At 55.6% G+C, this 19,428-nt stretch overlaps 1 protein-coding gene across 1 annotated transcript; it reads left to right on the plus strand.

Annotated features, from left to right (window-relative positions):
• Positions 1–532: 532 nt before the first annotated feature.
• Positions 533–19,216, plus strand: RND2 (Rho family GTPase 2). The gene is made up of 5 exons (XM_074162770.1): positions 533–680; positions 760–847; positions 13,613–13,722; positions 16,933–17,067; positions 17,777–19,216. The coding sequence occupies exons 1-5, from the start codon at positions 579–581 to the stop codon at positions 18,023–18,025; spliced, it is 684 nt and encodes a 227-aa protein (XP_074018871.1). The 5' UTR covers positions 533–578; the 3' UTR covers positions 18,026–19,216.
• Positions 19,217–19,428: the final 212 nt, after the last annotated feature.

Below are 19,428 nucleotides of genomic sequence, written 5' to 3' on the forward strand. Positions count from 1 at the left end.
GGATCCTCAAAACTCCCGTAAAATGCTGGGTGTTCCCATTTCTGCCAAATTCCTCAGGGGAACGAGTCCCGTTCCAGCAGTGCCGGGCTGGGAGGCAGGAAGGGGGCACCTCCCGTGCGGGGAACGGCAGCGGCCGCGGCCGGTTTCCTCCCCCGTCGGTCCGGAGACGGGCCCTGCCGGGGGTGGGTGCCGGGGGGCGCCAGCCGGGGGTGGGCTCTGGCCGCCCCGGGCCTCCGAGCTGAGCCCTCTCGCCGCGATGCGGTGGGAGGTGCCGGGCAGGGCCGGTGGGGCGGCGGGGGCAGCCCCTGGCGGGGCCGTGCCGGGTCCCGGTCCCGGCTCCGCTCCGGCCTCCGCGGGGCTGGCGAGGAGCCGCGGCCGCCGGCGGGGGGACGCCCCGAAGGGGCGGCAGGGCCGGCGGGGGGCGGCTCCCGGGGCCGCGGCCGGGGGCGGCCGTGTCGGCGCGGCCCTGCCCAGCGCCGGCTCCGCTCCGCGCCTGGTTGGTGCCGTCGGGGCCGGGGGCGCGGCCAGGCCGGGGCCGTCCCGGTAAAGCGGCGGCGCGGGCGGCGCGGCCCCGCACCATGGAGGGGCACCTGGCGCGCTGCAAGATCGTGGTGGTGGGGGACACGCAGTGCGGCAAGACCGCGCTGCTGCACGTCTTCGCCAAGGACTGCTACCCCGAGGTGCGGCGGCGGCGGCGGCGGCGGCGGGCGGGCGGGCGGGGCCGGGCCGCGCTCACCTCTGATCTCCCTCCCTCCCCAGAGCTACGTGCCCACCGTCTTCGAGAACTACACGGCCAGCTTCGAGATCGACAAGCAGCGCACCGAGCTCAACATGTGGGACACCTCAGGTGGGCCGGGGGCGGCGCGGGGGGCGGTGGGGCCGCGATCGTCCCTGCGGCCGAGGGTCTCCCCCTCCCCGGAGCTCCGGGGCCGGGCAGGGGCTGGAGCAGCGGCCCCGCAGCCCGCCGCCGCGCCCGTGCTCCATCCCGCATCCCGCGGGCTCCCCGGGCGAGTACCGGCCGGTCCCGGGGTGGTTCCCAGGCACGTCCGCGCCGGTCTCCGCTCCGGCAGCCGTGCGGCCCCCCCGGGGCGGCTCCCTCCCTGCCCGAACGGCCCCCCCGGGACATCTCCATCCCTGCCCGTGTGCGGCCCCATCCCTGCCCGGGCGGGCACAACCGGCTCCGGGGTGCGCGGCGAGGGCGGGGAGGAACGGGGAAGCGGCAAAGGAGCAGGTTGGGAACGAAGACCTCACCTTGGGGAGGAATGCGCTGTGGGAATGCGCTGTCCTTTCATCACTCTCTGACAGAGCATCTAGGGTTCTTTGGGGTTTTTTTGTTGTTTTGGTTTTGGCTCTGTGTGTCCTCAGCTGTGATTCTGCATGAAGGTGTCCCAGCCCATCGAGACCCTTCCCATACTTAATGCTGTCTTTCTGTGAAGGTGCGAGTTGCAAGTGAAGTGCTTGATGCAGAGTTAATAAAAATATTGGCACCCAGCAAAGTTCACGTGCACCTTTTAATTTACCTCTGAGAAGCTTTTTGGACCGCAGTGCACACACGGTGCCTCTGAACGCTGTGTATGTGGTGTGCCTACATCACAGCCTTGCTGATGCTGTTTCCCCATAATTTCTGGAGTCCTTATGACAAATGAAGTCCTCTCAGTGTCCAAGAGCAATAATAAATTAAAACATGACCTAGGACTTTCTTTGCTGTTGTACTCTCAAATTCCTTGCTATAATTTTACATCCATCAAATTACAGCTGTAGGATCAGCACAGCTCTGCAGTGAGTAGTGGCTTTACTGAGTCTTGGACTAGCTCTAATGTTTGAAATTCATTTACTGAGTCTTCTCTGGAGCTTCCTGACCCAGGAGATCTTGCTTTTGCTGCTTTTGTTTCCCTGAGACGAAAAGGAGCCTTTTGCTTTGCCCACACGATCTGTGCTGTGCTGTGAGCCACAGGGATGCTGGCTTGTGGGGCAGCTCTTGGTGCTGGAGCTGTGGATGGAGCGTTGGCTCTCAGCGCTTGCCTGGCAACTGGGCTTGAAGCACAGAATGGTGGCTACGGTGTGAAAGCATTGCATGGTGGATGGTGCTGGGCAGACGTGTCTATGTGAAGTCCCTCAGGCATGGTGACAGCGGAGCCATCCTGGGTGACCGGGGCCTTCCCTGTAGAGGGTCCCTGGAGCTGCTCCGAGGGGGTGAGTCCAGACCGGGGTGCACTGGGAGCAAGGGGTGGCTGACCCTGTGTGTCACTGTCGTGCTTGTCGTACACCCGCAGCGTGATCCCCCCCATGGCCGTGGGGGGCTCTGAACCAAAGGCAGCCTGTGAAAAGGGACAGGGTGGGGTATCTTTGTTGGGCACCGAATGGCTTTGCTCTGGGTGTCTGTATTTGACATGAAAAACTTCACCTTTTGAGGGTGCGGAAGCATGTTTGGTGCATTGTCTGCTTTTTAGGAATTCTCCAGAGTGTTTGGCTTTGATCTTACAAATGTTTAAAAAAAAAAAGACATGATAAATAGTCTTTAACACTGTGTATATGTATCCGATACCTGCATCTGATGCTGTCACGTGTTCATTTTTACCCTTTTCAACAAAAGATAGAAGTTTGTCTAACGTTTATCTCTAGAGCCAAGAGGAAACCTACTTTGATTCTTTCTCCCTTTTCCTTATGAAAAATGTAAGACCTTTTTAACAGCTTTGTTGTAGATAGAGTTTGCTAGATAGTTTTCCAGATAAATTCCCTTCTATTACAGCTTTGATTTGAAATACACAGGAGCTAGTTCTTCAATAAACAGTCCTGCCAAGCAATATACAGTGATTTTCCCTGGTAATCAAACTGGTATTTTCAGCTGTAGACTGCAAGCTGCTGTTGAGTTTTCACTACCCTTCAGAGTCACTTGTAAACAGGAGCTTTGGTGGTAAAAGAAGTTCTGCACAATAGCGAATTGAGCAGCTGAGCTGAAGGGATTGAGTGTGGCCAATTGCCCTCCTCATGCAAAATGACGGGCACTGGGGTGCACTTTCCCTTGTCTCTGTGCTGCCTCCTGTCTCTTTTCAGCAGCCTCGAACTCAGGGGCTTATTGTTCATGATAAATTCCATCCCAGCAGGAGCGGGGAGGGAGGTGCTGGGAAACTGCTCCCCTCCTCCTGTCAAGATCACCCTTTATATTTTAAATACCATCTCTTAGATAAGTAGTTGGAACTGAAGGTCTCCTCCTGAAATCAGAGGAGCTGGCTATTGATTTATTTAATTTTTTTTAATTCCCCCCCGCCCCATAGTTAGTTGTGAAAGTGGTCAGAGACTCTGGAAACTGCGCAGGGTGAGCTGAGCATCCTCCAGCAATGAGCCGTCTGCCTGGAAAACTCCCTTTATTGTGACCGAGCGTGGCCACGGCCTACCTGGCCACTCGGAAGTCCGGTTGATGGTCTCTGTGCAAACCGGGATGTTTTCTGATCCCCAGAGCTTGTGGCACCAGCTGATAGAAGTGCGTTGGAAAATGCAGCCTTTCAGGGTGAACTTGCCCCTGGTGCTAAGTGGCAAATGCAGGCTGTGCCATCAGCAGCTGGCAGGCAGGAAATCTAGTTAGAGAAATACTGCCATAGGGTGGACAGAAGTGATGGAGAGCTGAATGGCTCCCAAATTGTATTGGGACCTCTGATTTCCTTTAAATGTCTTTTATCCCTTTGTCCATTGATTAGTTTTTCTGAGGCTGGAGGGTGACTCTGGAGAGTTTCCAGCACTGAGAGTTCTTCACAAGGATGAAATCTGTGCTCAGGGCAAACGCAAGGACTTCGTACTGTCTGAAGTGCCTTAGATCTCAGAACCTGCCGGGGAGAAAAGTGAACCAAGTTTGAGATTGACCCCTTGTCCATCACCTGCAGGTGCTGGTTGCATTTCATGTTTGTTTCTGTTTAAGTGGGTCCCACCTCGGGGCACACTGCAGGAGTGAAGTGGCTTCAGGTGCCATGTCCCATCCCTCCTGTTCCCCTGGAAGCCTGCACTACGTGCCATTTTCTAAAGCCTCCATTAGAAGCAGTTTGACATCTTTGTGTGTGAGGCAAGGGGTGCGGAGCCTGCCCGCCGTACAAGGCTCCGGGAGCGGCCGTGCCCTGGCACCTCTGCTTGTCAGCCTGACGGAGGACACGGCGCTTTGCTGCTCTTCCTGCTCCCGTTCTGGCAAATTCTTTCTTTGCTGCCTGTGCTCGGCACAGAAACAACTCCTCTGCATGGCGGGGGGAAACTCCTGTTGGATGAGATGCCTGGTGGCTTGGGAGTGCTGCTCCCCAAGGGCTGGGTGCTCCCGGACCTGCCGTGCCGGTGCCCCAGACCTGTCAGAAGAGCTTTCTTCCTCCTGGCCAGGTGGAGGAAGGGCGGGTGGTTTGTCGATCGCTGGCAACGCTTTGCGAAGAGTAGGCGAGTTTCATCTCCGTGCTTCAGAGGTGTCAAAGGGGTGCAGTTACCACGAGAGCTGCCCGTTTCTGGTAGGGGCATCTGTGTCACCTGTGCCTAGGCCTGGCATTGTGCCTTGCACATGATCTCTGCCCTCTTGGAGAGCTGCTGGAGGGGACTTTTCTGTCCTTTGTGCCACGCTGCCCCTCTGTGCTGCAGCTCGCAGCAGGGGAGTTGCACGGCTGCCGGCCCTTTGCTGGGGCTTCTGTCTCTTAAGCAGATGTGCTTTTGAGACAAGAATAACATTGTGAGTTGTAGATCCCCCTCTGCCTCCCTCTTTGCCTGTACTCAGCAAACAGTCTGCCTTGGTATGGCCTGTGTGGGAACCTACAGGCTGCGATAACAGATCCTTCTTTAGGGGAACTGCCCAGGAATGTTGATGAGATTAGAGAGCTGAAAGGGCCGAGTTTAGCAATGGCATCTCCATGGATGCTGAGGCTGTCTGTGCCTGGATTCCCAGCGTGCGGCTCCGGGATTGCCATGGCTGCCTCTTCCAAAGTGCAAGAGCAAGTTCTGTCTTGGGAAGAGTTCAATGCCACTTGCACTCTGAGGCAGAGAAAAAATGTGGAGCTGCCCTTTCCATACCAAAATAGCTCCTCCCATGCTCCCTGTAGAGGCTGGGAGCCTGAAACCAGCATACTTGTGTTCTGCCTCAGCACAAATACGTAGTTAAGCCTAAAAATATGTGCAGCTGGGTCACATTCTCAGGCAGGTCAGTAACCAGTTGAACAGAGGTTTGAAGAATTGCAGCAGAAGCAGCATCAGAAATGCTTATGGTGGAGTGGGTGGAGGATGGACCTGAGAAGACATGACATGACATGACATGACATGACATGACAGTCCCTGGGAGGACCATCTCGCTGGGCTGGGTGCAGGGTGGGGGTGCTGCGGTGCTGTGTGGCTCAGGAACGGAGGTGGCTTCTCCTGCAGCAAGGGCAGGTGCCCCATGGCAGCATCCGTCCTTTCTTCCCTGTGGGTTCGGGAGGCTCAGCCTCTGCAGGGCTGTGGAGTGTCCTGGCAGTCACGGGTGTGCTGAGCAGGAGCAGTGCCATTAGCGACAACCGGCCAACCCTGCGACCTTGTAGGCAGGGAAAGGCTTTTGCGGGGTGGGTTTGTTCCTGGTTCAGACCCTGAACATCATTTGTTCTGATGCAGACCCTTCCCCGCAGGAGGGGACCCGCTCTCTCCTGAGGGCCAGGACAGCACCGCTCTGCTCTCCCTGTTTCTTCTGCCAGTCTGGCTGCTGTGTGGCACCTTCTGATACCACTTTAATGCATGTTTAGGGCGAGTGGAAGCTGCTTATTGGGGTGGTCACATAGACCTGCAGAAACTCCCTGGTGCAGGCAGTCATGCCCTGTCCTCAGCCAGCGCGGTGCCAAGGAAGCCTCTCGCCCCCCCCATGCCATGCTGGTGTGCTTTGGGATGGCGGATGGGGACAGCAGGAGGCTTTGTGGGAGGGAGAGCTCTGAAGGAGCCGGTTGGCGTGTGCCCCAGGCGCTGTGTGTGCACTGAGGACGTGGATCCAGCTTTCCTTTTGCCCCAGATTCTGATGATAAAATCTCTACTCAATGAAACTTCACAAGTGTGCGGGCCCAGCCTTCCCTGTGGGGAGAAACCTTATCTGGCACAGAGCAGTCAGGGAGGGATGTGCTGCTCATGCACAGCAAACCTGAAATGTGCAACGCTGCATAAAGATAATTGTGTTCGCTCAGCCCTCGGACCTGTTCCCCGGAGCCGGAGTGTGTGCTGGCTGCGCCGTGGGAATCTTCTGCCGCTCCCAGTCCTTGTGCCCCGTGGGAAGGATGACGGGCAGGTCGTGGCAATGCCAACTGCCCTTGTGACATGTCAAGAGTGCCAGGAAGGGACTCCTGGCTCCCATTTGTCTCCCTTGTCAGCTGCACAGGTGTGATTTCCAGCACACTGTGGGCAGCCCCAGCCCTCCCACCCCAACACTCAGGGATGCCCCCCCAGAGGTGCCACCAGGGACCTCCACAAGGAGCCCAGGGACTTCCAGAGTGGCCTCTGGAAGCGAGGTCTGGATCTGACCTCACTGCTGCTGGAGTGAGGACTGGATCTGAGCAAGCTCCTCTGAACCCCTGCAAGCCACGTGTGTGAGACAGGGCACAGGGACTGGGTAAGGCAGCAGCACCCCGTGCCTGCCCGGGTGGGGGATTCCTCTGCCGGTAAATCCAGCAGAACAGCCTCCTCCTGGGTGACAGGTTTCCAGAAATAAGGTCTGGAGAGAGGCCCGGAAATGCCATCTCAGCCCGTGCAAATACCATTCCCTTCATCCTGATCATGTCTGTCCTGAAGGTATGCCAGCTGGGCTGTTTAGTAACGTACACGTTTTTGTATGTGCATCATAAGAATTAGGAGCAGAGGTTAATTGTCGAAGCTGATTAGCTGTTGTTTCAGTCATGCACTTTCCACACGATTGCTTGTTCCATGTCATGGAACTGTTTCCTCCTTTACTACACTTCAGGGGTTTGCAGTGATGTTGGACAAGCAAGAGAAATGTCACGGTCCAGTCATGAGACTTGTGAAAGTCCTAGGCCTGATGGCCGTGCCATGTTTGGTCCCTCGGAGCAGTGGCCGGCAGGTCTCTGGTGCTTTCTGTCTCCCTCCAGCTTTGGTGGGATGCCTCGTCTCCTTGTTTTTCCCACTTTTTCACTGGCAGGCAGGGATTTGTGTCATTTCACGACAGCTCTGCTGCCCGTCAGGGTCAGAGTGTTGGGGCTCTCCCCATGGTGCGGCTCTCTCCTGCTCTGACTTCTGAAGAACAAATTGTGACCTTCACTTGGGCAAAGCCTTCCCGAGGCTTTGCCTGTGGGGCAGCTCCTGGTTATCAGCCCGGTTGTGCCACAACAGCCAGGTCTGAGCTGCGGGGTGGAACCTGGCACCATGGCAGCTCTGACTCTATTTTGCCAGGTCTGTTTTGCTCTCAGTGCCACTTACTGTAATCTCTCATGTCACTAATTGCTGCTTCTTCTGTAATGGTGACCCTGGAGTTATCGAGTCTGGGGTTCGGACTGCTGCATTGCCAGAGCCCGTCGTCACCAGTGCTTTAATTCCTGTCTCTGCCACTTGTCACTCTTCTGGGCTGGACTCTAATGAGCACTACATTACTGTCAGAAACATGTTTTTTTATATCAGTGGGATCTGCATTGTCCTTCCCTTCCAGACAGTGACCAGCCAGGCAGGGTCAGGGATCCTTAACCTGTCTCCGAGCCCTGGCTGAGCGGGTCCTGCAGGTGCTCAGGAATATTGCTGCAGTTTATCAAGCTTCAAACAAAAAATTCCTCTGATTTTCTCTCAGGAGAGAGGGTCTGATTTCACACTTGGAGGATGAAGTCGGTCTCTGAACTTGTGATGGTTCAGATCATTGTCTCCCCGATGTGCAGCTATTGCAGTCTGGGAGGCTGCAATGGCCAATTTCCTGGTCTCCTGTTTATAAAGCCCATCAGCATTAATGATACCAGGAATGAGGAGGGCATTTGCATATTCTGGTCTGTCCTATGCTGGGCACCACGAGGTATTGCTCGTTGCCTTCTGCCTTTACAAAGGCAACTAAAATCCTCAAGGCAAGGAGCTTGCCTTGAGCTTGCAAGGAGCTGTGTCTGCAGAGCTGACCGTGCTCGTGGCTCCTCCTGGGTGAGAGATGGTTGACGCCTGTTCCTGGGCTCTGGGGGGCCCTGTCTCCAGCAGGTGCCTTGCAGAGGAGATGGCCGGGGAACAGTGCAAGCAGGAGGCACCCACAGAAACCCGGGAGCCACTGGGGCCACGCCGCGGGCCACACCGGAGGTGGAGGTGGCCGTGGACATGGCAGCTCCAGTGGACATGAGTGACGGGTTTTGTCAGCGTGGGCAGCTTCATCCTGGCAAGGGAAGATCTGGCCCAAGGTGTCCCCACTCGGGGGGCTCCTGGCCAGGTCCCTGACCTGCCCCTTCCCACAGGCACTGGCTGGCCCTGGTGCAGTCGCTGAGTTGAGGACCACAGAAGAAAAACTCCCTTCCTGGTCTACCCGCAGCAGGATAAAGGGACTGGGCATGACCTTTGGGGCTGTTTAACTGCTGCTCTTCTGTGTTCCCTGAGGCCAAATTCCTCTTTGCCCACTGCCATAAACTCTGCCATTGTTTCTCTGGGCTGATTTCCCCTTTTCTAGCAGTGGGAAATATTTTAGGGTGACTCCATGCCCTCTTCTTGCATCTGCAGAGGAAGCAGCAGCTCTGGAGTGTCCTGGACATCTCAGAAAACCAGCTGAGATTTTTGCGCCTCACCATGGGGACCGGCCTCTGCAGCGGGCGGCTGGGACGGCTGCCACTTCGGGCCTTTCATGCACAGCCAGGGTTTCCATCAGCACTTTTATGCTTCCCCTCGGTGGGCCCTGGGAGGGGACAATGGCTGGGCTGTAGTGGGGGCTGTGGGCTTTTCTGATGCAAATGGTGCCTGCGCTGGAGACCCCACTGGTACGGGGCTGGGCCAGTGCTGCTGGGCTCCTCCTGGCCCCTTCCCCGGCCGCAGCTTTGCCCATGGCTGCGGATCCATCCAGGAGCAGCCGTGTGGGTTGTTCCCTGCCCAGCACCTCTGTGAACCAGACAGAGATTTCATTTTCAGTCTTAAAGGCGTGATATAAATAAAACATATTATTATTATTGTTATGAACACTTTCATCATCTGCCGTAGCAGAGGAACAACTGATTGTAAAAGCTGTCACATGGAGTGGCTCCTCATGTAGCATTAACTGGTCCTGGAGCAGTGGCGTGGGGGGGAGCACATGGTGGTGGGACACGGGCATCAGCTCCCACACCGAGATGCTGCAGCTGCAGGGGCAGCCCCTGCCCGGCCGGGGCGGTGACGGGGGGCTCAGAGCCATGGCCTCTGCCTTTGCCTCTGGTAAGCAGTCACTTGGATAAATTTCTCTGCAACAAAAGGCCATTGGAGCTGTGAATTCAGCTCCAGAAAGCTCTGGTTCACCTCGGTAAATGCTGAGCACATGCTGGTGCGCGGCAGCTCCAAAGGGATGGAGCCCCCGTGTTGGGGAGCGCTGGGAGGACACGCGGCTGGGAAAACTCGGTGATGTGGACCCCCGGCAACGGACGGGAAGGTCTCCTCGTGTCTGATGTTGTCTGAGAGGCGGTACAGGCTCCTTGCCATGCATGGGGAGAGGATACTGAGACAGACACACCGCGGTCCTCCTTTGACAGCTCTGTCCTCTGGACAAAGGCTTGGCTGAACTGGCAGTGGGGTTTGTCCTGCAAAGAAAACACCCTCTGTAGTCTCCAATGGCCGTTGCTCATCTGGCACCATGGTGCAGGGAGGTAACACCAGCCTCTTTGAGCTTGTCGATGCAACACTCCAGAAAGCTGGGATGAATTTCTGCTTCATTCTGTGAAGGATGTTCTTGGCTGTCCCTGCAGAAAGCAGCGTGCGCCGCAGTGTTGCTGGCTCCATGGGGAGGGTTACAGTGAGCCCTCCGAGACAAGTGCGATGCAGAAAAATTCAGGTCTTGGCAGTGCTCGTCTCCGTTTCGAGCCAGAGCTGGCTGGGGCTGCAGGAGCCCCTTGCCGAGCAGATCATGGCTCTGCATGCCTATTTGCTTTCCTGGTTTGTAATGTGCTGTTGTTGGATGGAGGGTGCCCATGTGAGGAGGCTCATTATCACCCAGAACAGCTAATAAGGAACAAATGAAGATGAACACTATGTTGGTATAGATGAAACAGCACATTTCAATCCCCTGCCTGAGAGCTGGGTCTCTGAGTCACAGTGCCAGGCGCTTCACGGGGCTGCCAGCTGATAAGGAAGGGGCAGTATCTGCCCCCGAATTTCAGACAACAACCACATGGATTTTATTTTTAAGCTGTTTTCTGGCTTGCTCCAGTTTTCTCTCTTTAATCACAAACAGATGCACGTAGGTCCTGTTTCTTGCAAACTTGGGTGCCAAGTGGGAGAGCAATTCATGCGGTAAAGGAAGGCTGGGTCTGCAGACACACAACCTTGGGTGCCTCTGTGTTTGGAAGTGCCAGACTGGGTCTCTGGGGTGTCTTGCTGGATTATCTGAAAGGTGGTGAGCAGTCAGAATCAATAAAGCTCAAGACCTGGAGCTGAGGAAACTGAGACTGTTTTGGGTATTTTTTTTTCAATTGTTGTACTCAATGAAAAAGTAATAGATGCAAAAACCAGAAGAATAGAAATTTGCTGCAAACAGAATTTGCTGATTCAGTAACGACATCTCCAAAGCAAGCCAGAGGTTACCTATGTTTGGAGGACACAGCTCTCCTGCCCTGCTGGGCAGCACTGGCCGTGCGTCTCCAGTGGCCGAGGCCAAGAGCCCTGGCTGTTTCCTGCTGCCAGAGCAGCTGGTGGGTTGAAATACCAGCGAAGGTGCCAGGGGCGGCTCCTGTGCTTTGGAGTTGGAGCAGAAAGTTAATGAATGTGAAGGCAATTTTGATCTCATTAACAAAATTAGGTTCTTGACCCAGTGCATCCCTTCCATCAGCTCCTCCCACCAGTACAGGGGTCTTTCCTCCCATGGTCCCAAGTGGTGAGAGCTCGGTTGCTGGCACCGGGGTGGGGGCGATGGTGGTTTTGGGGGGTGACTGAGGGGCTTGCTCAGCTGCAGATCGGTGGCGAGGAGCGGTGGCGAGGAGCAGTGGCTGCGGAAGGGAGCAGCAGGTTGCTATGATACAGTTTGCTGTGGCAATGTCTGTGCTGAATGGAGCCAAAACCACCTCTACAAAAGGAGCATTCCTGGGCTGGGAGGGGGCAGATTTATCTGCAGTGTTTATGTAAAACTGAGGAGCTGCAGGGAGAGGATGTGTGTGGGAACGCTCTCCTCCAGCATGTGCCGGGGCCCCTGTCTGCAGGCAGATGCCCTTGTGTGCATGGGGGAGAGGGCATGGCTTGGATAAAGCACACAGCAAATCCAAGCCTGCAGACCAGTCCTGGATCTCACATCCCGGCCGGTAAACCCACACCGGGCACGGGACTGAAAACGGCCCAAAAGGGAGATCTGCGCTGCTGAGCTTGGTTCTGCTTCGGAAGCGGCCCTGTCCCCGGCGGGAGCTGCGTCCTGGCTGTGCTGCGGGAGCACGGAGGGAGCGTCGGCAGTGCCAGCGCTGCCAGTCCTGAGCTGAAGCAGGGTCAGAAATCTCCTGGGATGCAGGGTCGCCCTTGGTCACTGTGCCACCTTGTGCACCAGCCCCCATCCCCAGAACTGGCCAAGGCACCGTGGGGACTGGCTCCTTTCCATGCAGGGAACATGACTTTCCCTCTGGGAAGGTGGCCGGGCTCTGCAGAAGATCAGGGTCTGATTTTTCTGTGCTGGATCCTAGCTGCTTCTGGTCCCAGTGACTTTGCAGGGACAGAGACCGGGGCTGCGGCTTCTCTCGCTGCTGGGAGCAGGGGATGCAGGTGCCTTTGCTCCCAGGGCTGGCAGCAGCGTGGCTGCCTGTAAGAGCTGCAGATGCCTGTAGACGATTTTGCTGTGAATCCAAATGCGTGTCGAATCCCTGGTGCCTGCCCCAGGCCCCGTGAGAGCGGTGGGGGCTGTGGGGGCACGGCGGGGGCTGAGGGTGCCCTGAGCTCTGTGCTGTGGCGGTCCCTGTGGGGGCTGCTCTTGGGACCTGCTGTGAGCTGGTGTCAAGGGGATAGTGCCTGGCCAGTCTCTGGAGCCACGCAGGGTTTGGGACGGCAGCGCATCTCCTCTGCCTGCCCTGTGGGCTCTGGGCAGCCGCGGCCAGGTCTGCTCTCCTGGACGAGTCCTGCAGAGGGCCCCAGGGTGTTTGCAAAGCACCCGCCGTGCAGAGCTGTGCTGGAGGGGCTGTGCCCCCTCTGTGCTGAACATCAGCTGTGAGCCCCCCTGCAGACAAGAGCCAGAGTTGGAGCCCCTGTGGAGAATCAGCCTGTTCTCCTCTCACGCTTATTCCAGACAGATTCCCATCCTCCTGGAAACATAAGCCACCATCATCCATAACTCATCAGGTGCTGAACTCCATCAAGGAGCCACCTGACACCCGGCCGGGTCCCCCACCCTCCTGCTGGGGTGGGAACGCGACGGGGCCGGGGCAGGATGCGCGTCCGGTTCCCTCGGCCTCCGGGTGGGCAATCCTTCCTTCGGAGGAGGCGGATTCAACAAGGACTCTGGTGTCTCTGCTTCCCCTTTTCATAAATAAACATCTGCTTCTCATCCCTCCAGGAAGTTTAAGCCATTGTAAAGCCAAATACAAAACTGAAACAGTGTTTTTAAGTAGCAATGAGCTGATTGCTCCATTACTGTTTACTGAGGCATCTACAATTGCACACAGAATGCACTTCAAAAAAACTCCATTATGGGACAATGACTTTAATGCCTGAAATTTGCATCAAAGGTGCGTGTGTGTGTGTGTTTGTGCGCATGTGTACGGCAGGAGCTGTGCAGGATCCAGGCTGGGCTCTCTGCCTGCTCTCTGAGAAATCCTGCAGAATATGAAATCATCCCCTCCAATTTACAGCTTGCTCACCGAATCCTGTCATATCTTTTATGCACAAAAAAGAATCTGCCTGCCTTCTTCCATCACAAATCTAGAGCAAAAAGCAATTCTTTTTTTACCTGCCTTAAATTCTCACAATCCATGTGAGCAAGCTCTCCTGTATAAAGATATCAGAAGAGGATAAAAAAATAGCAGCAGCACTCCCTGTCTTCTCTCAGCCACACCTTTCACTGTCAGTGGTGCAGCGCCGGCGTGACGAGCTGTGGGATACAGGCGCAAGTGGCGGAGAGGGATATGCTGCTCCGCAGTGTCACAGCCCCGGCAGCACAGCTCCAGCTCGTACGTGCCAATTTGTACTAGGGAGAGGGATGCAAAACTCACATTTATTTCCACTCTGCAAAGGGATAAATGTAAGAGCACAAGGACAAAACTTTTGATTCTCATGCCTAAACAAAGGGACCAAATCCTCAGCAAACCAAACTTTGCTGAACCTGGTGGTGTTTGGTCACTGGTCGAAAGCTTGGGTCAACATTCTTTATTTCTGACAGAGCGTTGCATTGTGTGGCAACATCTCCAGGTCTCCAGTTCTTACTGGAATTAAAGATCTCTGCTTGGCAGAGAGGGCTGGGGTCCTACCCTGCCCCTCCGGGTGGGACAGGAATTCCTGCTCACCGCTCCCCTCCCACTCCTCTCTGCAGGCTCGGCGTACTATGATAACGTCCGTCCCTTGGCCTACCCGGACTCGGATGCTGTGCTCATTTGCTTTGACATCAGCCGCCCAGAGACCCTGGACAGTGTGCTCAAGAAGGTGAGTGCCCGGCGCACCTTCCAATGGAGATGGTCCCCTGCAGCGGCTGCCCTGGGGCCCCGGCTCCCTGCAGCTGTCGTCAGGGCTAAAAGCTCTGGCCCTGTGGCCAAGCCATGGCTGGAGTGTGTGTGCTCAGGTGAGGATGGTCAGCTGCTGCTGATCCCTATCTGGTCTGTGCAGAAAGCAAGGTACTTCTGTTTGAAAGGAGCCCAGTGAGCGGTGCAGCTCGTGGTCCCTTGCAGCATGGGGGGGGGTGGTCTGTGTGTCTGCACGTACAAATGTGGGGACAGAGAGAAATGTAGGGCATTTGTTCTGTTTTTCATTAAGACCTTGGGAAGTGTTGTGCACCTCTCGTTAGCAGAACCAGTGTGTGTGCCATGGGTTGCTTGCAGCAGTCGAGACGTGGCCCCTGGTGCCTGTTTCCATGCAAGTAGAGAATTTTGAGTAGAGAGTATTTTGGCTCTTCCCTCAGTTCAGCATCTGCACAGTAAGAAAGACAGCAATTGGTTCCCTGTGGCTTGACAACAAGAATAATGAGCCGTGGCGCTGAATTTCAAGCTCATGAATGAAAAAAATGAGATGGCAGAATGCCACTGGCCTGGGCAGCACGCGGGGCCCCGAGCACCAGCCGCCCCGCAGAGCTGCCCAGCCATGCTCCACGCACGCAACTGAGAGTTTTCTACCGGCAACTTTGCGCCTTTCAGCAAAGCAGATGTTTCCAGCTGATGGGTCTGGCGGGTTCTGGGGAGCCCCACAGGGCTGGGGGTCCGCCGTGGAGCACCACTGGCTGGTGTCCCAGCAGGTCCCTGCCTGCCACGCTCTGGGGGAGTAGGTGGCTCCCGGGGAGAGATTCCCAAGCAAGGCTTTACCCCAAGATGGCGTCAAGTCCAGCAACTTAGGAAGCTGCACGGGGAGAGGGTAAAAGGCCTTCTGGCCATCTGCATCCCTTGGTCCTGGCCGTTCCCTGCCTCCTTCCATGGAATTCAGGGCGCCCTCACCGCTGTGCAGCAAAGCTGCAGAGAGCTCATGGCGGCTGCATCCTGTCCCAGAGGCAAGTCTTGGCTGGCATCTCGTTTGTGAAGCTCTCTGAGACACCGAGGCGTGAAAAGCACTACAGAACAGTGACTCCTGTCGCTGCCCTCCCCAGAGAGCCCGGAGCTGCTGGCACTGGACTGGCCACTGTCTGAACAAGTCACATTGTACTGACTGCCCTCTTGGCCTCTCCACGTTTTGCCAAATGTTGTGCCGAAGCAAGTGCCTCTTACTCAGCTGCTGGGAGGGCTGAGAAGTGGGTCTGTGTCTCAGCAGTGTCCTGGTGAGGGGACAAAGACCCTTCAGATAACGCGGTCAATGGCTCAGTGTTCGTTTCCAAAGCAGGTCCCGGGTACCAGGCGTGCCGGGTGGAGGGAGGCGTGTTTCACGGGGACTGAAAGAATTCACAGCTCAGCTTGGGAGTCAGCAGAATAATAATGCAAGCAAATCACTTATACCTTAATGAGATGCAAACCCATCAATAATTAGCTGGGGTTGGGATTTGTTTATGTCTCTGCACACACTTGGTGTGAGTCCGCCCTGCTCAGTGTCTTCCCTGTGCAGCCCCACAGATGCTTTGAGCACTGTTAGGCAATGTCTTTTTGATACGGTGACTTAAAATAAACCCTAAATCACAGGGGATTTCTTAAGTGCCTCTGAGTAGATGCCATGTTTCCTTTGGTGCAGGCTTGCAGCCTATGGAGGTGAAGAAAATTCCTAAGACACCATGAAGTTGAAATGGGTTTTAGTTTTTAATATAAGGCAAATAAGTAAAATAACACTACCTATTCAAGCCTCAGGCAAAAATGCTAATTCAGCAGTGGAAATCTTTATTATTGCTGCCCTTCTGATGCCTAGGCTGCCTGTACGGCATGCACAGTTGAAGGGAAGGAGCCATCTGAGAGAACACAAACAAGCAGCTCCTCATTTCATATAAAGCGGGTTTTCGTGGGGTGGTGCCTTCATTCTGACAAGCCTTGATAGTGCAGCCAGGGCTAATCGCTATTTATCATCTGCCTCCTACTGCAGACACACGAGCTAAGTAGCCAGGGTGTGGACACGCTGATGGGGCTGTACTGGGAAGGCGATGGTTTTATTTACTGCCACGGACACTTAGCTGCACCCTGGGCATTCATTTCTGGAGCTTTGAAAGGGACCGTTAGTGCAAAGGATGTGGATGTTTGCCCTGGCCTTCTCCTTCCACTGCTTCAACTCTTTATCTGCCTGGCTGCAGCTATGCTTTGAATCTCTTAATGTTTTTGACATGTGGCTCCCAATAATAAGCAAATAATGAGTGTGCTGTGCAGAGAGCTCCCCGCTGACCGTGGTTCAAGAAGTCCAGCGAGGTTGACCTTTGCAGTCCCAGATGTGTGCACCAGACTGTGCTGTCATTATTTTTCCGCTGTCGTACCCAGGAGGGGTCTCCTCTCCCCTGGCCCAGCGCAGGGACTGCGATTCAGGTTTGGCAGGTTTGCAGGGCATGTCTGGAACAAGAGAGCATAAAGTTATCCGGAGGCACTCTGGCCATTCCCATCCTTGCCTGCGGCAGTAATTAAAGTGCCCTGATGAGCTAATCAGTCTCGAAACAGCTGTGACCCCTGTTTGGAAAAGTCACACACACCAGAGTGCATGGTCTGAAGCCTGCTTTCCAGCCTGGTCCCATGAGAGCCTCGTGTTCTATTCCCAACACCGAAGGCAGCCATCCCTGTGCTTCCACCTTGAGCTCAGCCTCCAGAGCTGCTCCTGGCTGTGTCCTCACTGGGAGCCCCTCACCCTGACCATGGTGACCGCCGTTGCCTGTGCCCGGCCCCTGCTCCTGAAGCCTGGGCTGCAGCCATTGTCCACTGTGGCAGAGGGAAGAGCCGGTTGCTGGTGGGAGCAGGAGAAGCTGGTGGGCTCTGCTGTGGCAGTGGGCAATGGAGGTGCTGGCTGAATGATGCTGTCTGGTAGGAACTGATGGCATGACTTTCCTGGCCCATCCTCCCATCCAGGGCTGGGGGGTCTTGGATGGGGTCTTGGCCTGGTTGGACAGGCTTGGGAGCGACGAGCTGAGACCCTGTGATTGCCTTTGTTGTTCCAGCCTTGACCCTTTTCCAGGCTGCCTGCTGCCAAAATCAACCTGACGTGGAGGTGCCACTGGGCCCCCTGAGCACCTTCTCCCTCTTGTCTCCTCCACAGTGGCAAGGGGAAACGCAGGAGTTCTGCCCCAACGCGAAGATTGTGCTGGTCGGCTGCAAGCTGGACATGCGGACAGACTTGAACACACTGCGGGAGCTTTCCAAGCAGCGCCTCATCCCCGTGACGCACGAGCAGGTCTGTCTGAGCAGCCATCCTGGGGGCTCGGGGAGATGAGGAGGGGCATTTCTGCAGGAGCTACTAGTGAAGGAAGCTCAGCGGCAAATGACCCACTGTGCCCAGGTCTTGGTCTGAAGCTGGTTTAATCTTGGCTCATGGACTCTGAGCTGCTTGTGCATACAGCACTCTTTTCCCAGCTCTGGCAGACCTTGACTTATTCCTGATGCTCCACTGAACAGCCTCCTGGCTAGTAATTGAGCAGTCTTTCCTCAAAGGTGGTGGAGATGCCTGATTTGACAAGTTGGACTGGTGAAAGGAGGGTGTTGTGCTACTGCATCTCCTAGTTCAGTGCTTCTCTTTCTGCTCCAAGTGACTCTCCTGCTGGGGTTCTGTGTTGGGGGAACACTGTGAGGGGGAGAAGCCACAGCTGGGGGATCTGAGGGGCTGCTGTGGCCACCGGGGACCCAGCAGTATCCAGGCTGGCCCAGAGACCCAGTCTCGGGTGCAGTGCAGAGGCGGCTGCGCTCTGAGCTGCTCAGTGCCCAGCTCCGTGCTGCACTTCAGATGTTTGCACTTTATTTTCAGAGGTGATGAGTGAACATTGTGAGGGAGCTGCTCCTGTCTCTGCCATGGAGATCTGACAGGGCTGACCGTGATGTGAAGGGATGCTCCTTGCAGACGCAGTCTCCTAACCTTCTTCCCTTTTCCTCCACTCTCTGGCCCGCAGGGCAGCGCACTGGCGCGGCAGATCGGGGCAGTGGCCTACGCAGAGTGCTCCTCCAAGGTCTCGGAGAACAGCGTGCGGGATGTGTTTCACGTCACCACACTTGCCTCCGTCAACAGGGTGCACAAGAACCTGAAGCGCAGCAACTCCAAACGGGGACTGAAGCGGGTGTCACAGATGCCTGGCAGAACGGACTTACTGAGTGACACAGAGATCAGGAAAGACCGAGCCAAGAGCTGCTCCATCATGTGAAAAACAGGCTGTAAATAATGTGTATGTGTTGTCCATTTTGTACAGTAACTGGCTGAGACAAGGGCATGGTGCTGGCTGTGGGAGCCAGCCCCCCCTTTCCAAAGCCTTTCTCTCAGTCTCTAGGGCTGAGCAAAGGTCCCAGCTGCAAACGGGGGTGCACGAGTCACCCCCACCGTGGAGACTTCTGGGCTGGCTGGTGCTGTGCAGATTGCTTGGGGTGAAGGAACCACTTGGCAGAGTGCTGGAAGGTCTGTGGCTGGGTGAAAAAAAAAACGCAAAAGGGAGCAATCTTGTGTGTGCCACCCTCTGGTATCCGTGGCCCAGCCCCTGCGCAGCGACACGGCACGCACAGCGTGGGGACACGGGCTGTGTGGGACCTGGGCTGGGGGTGGGGGGGAGGAGGTGTTGTAGCAGCAGAGTGGGATCAGGAGAAGGTATTCTTCCAATCTTCCTTTAGAAGAGAAATGATGATTGAGGTGGTGCTGCCTTCAGCTGGGTGGGACAGTAAGTCATCATGGAAGGTGAAGGTCTGGGCCGGAGCTGGGAGGGAAGGCACCTGGGAAGGAACCTTACCCTGTCAAGACACCATGGTAGTCCACCTCCTGCAAAGAAAATAGGTAGGTGGCTCTTACATGGTATTTTGGATACTTGAACTCCACTTGAAATGCAGCAGAGTGGATCTGGCTCCAAGGGAGAGGTCTATCCCAGTAGATGCATCCTGAGAATTGTGGTTCCCTTCAGCAAGCAAATGCGACTCAGGAGCTCGTGTCCCGCTGCCGGCAGCCTGGTCACTCGTCAGGCTGCTCCCTGCCACGGGCAGCTGCGCATCCCAAACAGCAGACTGCAATAACTACCCATATCCTGCTTTCCACCCATTCCCAGCTGCAGATTGTGTTGCATGGTGCTGTCTTTGTCTAGTACAGAAAACCAAAAAGATGATGTGCGCGTCTGCACCCTGTCCCGGCTGTGGCAGCGGGAGGGAAGGTGCCCCCTGCCCCTCTTGCCTGGCTGCACAGCCTCCTCCAACACCTCCCATTGCTTCTGCTGCTGCCCTCTCTAAATGCCTTTGACTACAGTGTTAGCCTTGACTTAATGTCACATAGACACTTTAAGGAAAAAGGAATCTGCTCCATTTCCAGATCCAGCTATGTCAGTGGGCTACAGAAACAAATAAACATCGTTGGAAAATGCATAATGCTCGACTCTGTTCATTTTTATAGTCAAACCAGGCATCCCCTCAAAATGTCATACTGCCTAACTTCTGTTTGTGTCCTAATGTGTCTCTCTAGCTCTTGAAATACACTCAAACATATACTTGAGTGAAAAATGCAGAGGACTTGGCTGCATGTATTCCTTTTGGAGCTGAAACACCTCTCACTCCATCCTGAATCCTGAAACACTGC

Source organism: Numenius arquata, chromosome 23 (genome assembly GCF_964106895.1).
Source record: "Numenius arquata chromosome 23, bNumArq3.hap1.1, whole genome shotgun sequence".
Taxonomy (NCBI): domain Eukaryota; kingdom Metazoa; phylum Chordata; class Aves; order Charadriiformes; family Scolopacidae; genus Numenius; species Numenius arquata.